The following is a 3,768-nucleotide window of genomic DNA, read 5'->3' as shown; positions in this document are numbered from 1 at the left end:
GTTTTGTTTCTTAGTTTACTATTCTTTTTACAAATATCATTATTTATACTAGTTTAAGTACAAAATTTTAGCTTACTTTGTACAAATTAGAAATCGTAATCTCCTTTTAAAAAGATCCATTTGCAACAATTAGTTACGCATTATGTTAGATCATTTTCTTTGAATGTCTTACTTTTTTTGTTGCAATGACATAATTGATAGTTTTCGTTAATTATGTTTAATTTCAAATTTTCGTTTTAATACTACGATACATAAATTATTCATGGTTTTGAACTTTATTTTAATTCTATTAATAGGCAATATGAAAATCTTGTATGAAAGATATTTATTTATTCAGTAACTGTACTTAAATACAGTTCTAACTAATACAGACATTCACATGTACTTATAGTCACAAGAAATTTTTTTAAAATTTAATAAACTGTATAGTTATATTTTTAATTCTACTTATTTCAGCAAGGCACAGTGTAGGATAATTAAACTTTTGTGGAGCAAATTTGTGAGAAATTTAGATATACTTTTCTCTATAATAGTCAATGTTCAAAAAAGTGAGAAACAATATGCAGTACTTTAAAGGTTTTTGTAATATTTTTATATACACTAAAGAATTACATAAAACTTATAAAATTTTCATGTCAAGAGGTTTTCTATATAAATACAATTCAATAATGGCAGCATATATCATTATCACTTTAACAGTCAATTTTCATAAAACTTTAGTTTTTGCATTGAGTTTTTTAAATTTGTATAGTTCTAACTCAGTGCAACATAGCATTACATAGATGTCCGAAGGGAGTCACTTTTCAGCCTTCCAGATTTTGCATCACTTATGGCTCCCCAAAGATCAAACACAAAATCATCTGTAAATCCAAATGCTTCCAAATCTGAGCTGTCTATTGCAGTAACAAATTCATGAGGATTACCTTTCTCACGACCAAGATCCCAAATTTGAGTAGCTGCAAAGAATATAAGTAAATTTAAAAAACATGAACTTAAGTATTTTTTATAATAATTTTTGTTTAATATAATTTATTGTTTAACATAACTATTAAACACATCAAAACCTGTTTGATTGCCAATGGAAATAGAGATAGCTCGAAAAGTGATAAGCCGAAGTATTCATCAGGTAATTAAACTGGGTATGCTGTTTTTAATCTTGCCTTCTTCAATAATGATTTACCAAATTTTCAAAATCTTTTATTTATTTCTCACTTCATTATTTATTTGGAAATACTACTTATTTGGAATATACACTTTTTAAACTTCGTTTTTAGAAGGATTCTGATAATAGTATATATTAAAGGTGATAGTATAAACTATTATTTGAGTTTTGAAACCAGACACAAAAATGTATTTTTTCAGAATAAACATTCCTTTTTTTTTTCAAAAGATTTGGATGCTTGATTTTTTTTAAATATGGGGGTAGTCAAGATCTAGCAGATATGAATTCGATTAAGCATCTTATGTTAATTTCACTTTTACCTATTTTTCCTTGTCTTAGAAGATTTTAAGTGAATCGAAGAAATTTTGTAACATTTATAAAACTAGTTTTTCTAAAGATAAGTATAAATACGTGCAAAAATAATTTTTAATAATAATTTATTATTTTATTTAGTAATGTTCAAGAAATTATGAATTCTAAGATATGGTAAATTTTATATCATTTTAAAATTTGCGTGCGTTTTTTAAAAATAATGACCAAGTTCTAATAGTTCTTGAGAAATACATATTTAAAAATCTGAACTTTGTTCTAGTTTGTTGCTAAACTTTTAAATTCAGAAACTGTTTGATCGATTTGACTATAATTTTGTATTTTAAATAATTGTGTTTTTATTCTTTTAAATCATACAGAAAAAAATTTGTATTGATATATATTGTAATTACTGATGTTTTTTAATACTCATGATCAATATTTTTAGAGTGAAAATTTATTGTGTATGATTTAAAAGAAAAGCTTATATATTTCTCATAGTGTATTGAGAAATGCAATATAAATTTATTTATTTTTGAAGTAAGCAAATTATCTGAATGTTATTTATAGGAAATAGATCTAGCATGTTTTTTGTACATTTAATATTAATTTTTAATCTAAGTTGTCTGTTACAATTATAAATTAATAAATGAAAGGCAAAAAGTTTACCAAGTTCAGAATCATTGATTCCCATAAAGGATTCTAAGAGACTGTTGATTTTTTCAACTGCAGCTTGTACGACATCATTGGGCTAAATAATAAATTTAACAGTTTAACATATGAAACTGTAAAAGCACCTAATGTTGCAGACAATCATTATTAGAATAGTGTATAATCATTATATTACTGTCAAGAAAACAAATCCAATAAATACTCTGAAAAATTATTATATAAAATTTTAGCCTTTGAAAAAGTCATATCATAAATGTCACATCTTATATTTTTATACAAAATCATTACTACTTTTTTTATGTTTTTTTTTTTTTAGAAATAAAATATTGAAATTGCACAAAATCATTATAGGAAAAGAGCTAAATATCAATATCTTAAATGCACACTCACACACATATTAACATCTTATTACAAAGAGATTTCTTAGTGAATATTCATGAAAGCGACAAATAGTACAACTACTGAGAATGATAGATTAAGATAAATGCATATCTTATTAATTAACTTTTCAACTTAGCTAAATAAATTTATTTTTTGAATTTATGAATCAAAATATAACTTATTAATAATTCATTGTTCAACCAACTATGGGCTTATTAATGTTCAAATGTGAAAAATTAAGTTTGTGATAATCTAAATAATCTAGTTATAATCTAAATAATTTTCATTCATTTGATTAATATTTTAACTCATATAATTATAAATAGTTAATAAATTTCAAAAATTTATAATTGTGTGCGTAAAAGTATACTGGATAACACTATAAAATACTAGATAAATTTCATAAATCGAAAAGAAAAAAAAAACCTTTAACCTACCGTACTTAACTTTTAAATAAGTAGACAGATTCCATAAATTTTTTTGACTACAACTTCTGCAAAAAAAAAATTCTGTTCCGACTCAACAGCCAGATGAATTTCATTTTGGGGGTGCTGCATGGGTAAGTACTTTAAATACATTTTTTTCAAAACTAGTGTTTTCATTCTTAAATTTGTAGTGGAATAATACTCTACGTTTTAAATAGAAAAAAAAGAGGTAACTTTAAAGCTTATTTAATTATACAAATTTTCAACTTTCACGTTAAGAAACATCAATGTAGCCTTCTTCCACATTTTCTTAGACATTGTCAATTTTTAGTGATTTGTTCACATATAAACGAAAATATTTTTACTCACTGCTTTTTCAATAGTTGCTGGACCTTTAGCTCGAAGTCGTAATGTTTCTTTGCCTGTTCCAAACCCTCCCTTTTTGTTGCTTCCTCCAGACACTGTTCCACTTCTTGGTCCGATATGAGCTATTTTTATACACAAAAAAGAAATGTACTTAGTAGTAATACAAAATCCAATATTTTAATATTGTTTAAAATTTTAATTCATCTTTATTTTGGAATATTTAAGTTAAAATATTCTAAAGTAAAAGTGCTATTTTGTTGATTAAAATGTATTCGTTTTAACCGTGAAAACTAAAGCCATTTTGTATAGAAGAAAATCACAAAAGCCTTTTTTTTTTCGAAATTCAAACTGCTGATAAAAAGTTTTCACTGTTCATGTTTTTACTAAGCATTTTTTAGTCAAATTGAAAAATATTGTGGATTTTTAATTTTTAAAAATAAATACTATAATGCA

At 24.3% G+C, this 3,768-nt stretch overlaps 1 protein-coding gene across 1 annotated transcript in view; it reads right to left on the bottom strand.

Annotated features, from left to right (window-relative positions):
- Positions 1 to 569: 569 nt before the first annotated feature.
- The window catches only part of kermit (PDZ domain-containing protein GIPC-like protein kermit), a 56,176-nt gene continuing 52,977 nt past the window's right edge, over positions 570 to 3,768 (bottom strand). The window contains exons 4-6 of the mRNA XM_016060443.4: positions 3,319 to 3,437; positions 2,141 to 2,222; positions 570 to 956 (exon numbers count right to left, since the gene is read on the bottom strand). Of these exons, the coding sequence (XP_015915929.1) occupies positions 775 to 956; positions 2,141 to 2,222; positions 3,319 to 3,437 (383 nt within the window). The 3' untranslated portion in view covers positions 570 to 774. The remainder of the gene's footprint in view (positions 957 to 2,140; positions 2,223 to 3,318; positions 3,438 to 3,768) is intronic.

The sequence above is a fragment of the Parasteatoda tepidariorum genome, chromosome 11, assembly GCF_982258835.1.
Source record: "Parasteatoda tepidariorum strain Cologne lab strain chromosome 11, Ptep-v5.0, whole genome shotgun sequence".
Lineage (NCBI taxonomy): Eukaryota > Metazoa > Arthropoda > Arachnida > Araneae > Theridiidae > Parasteatoda > Parasteatoda tepidariorum.
Note: the sequence above shows the minus strand (reverse complement) of the source record. Positions and strands in the feature narration are given on the sequence as shown.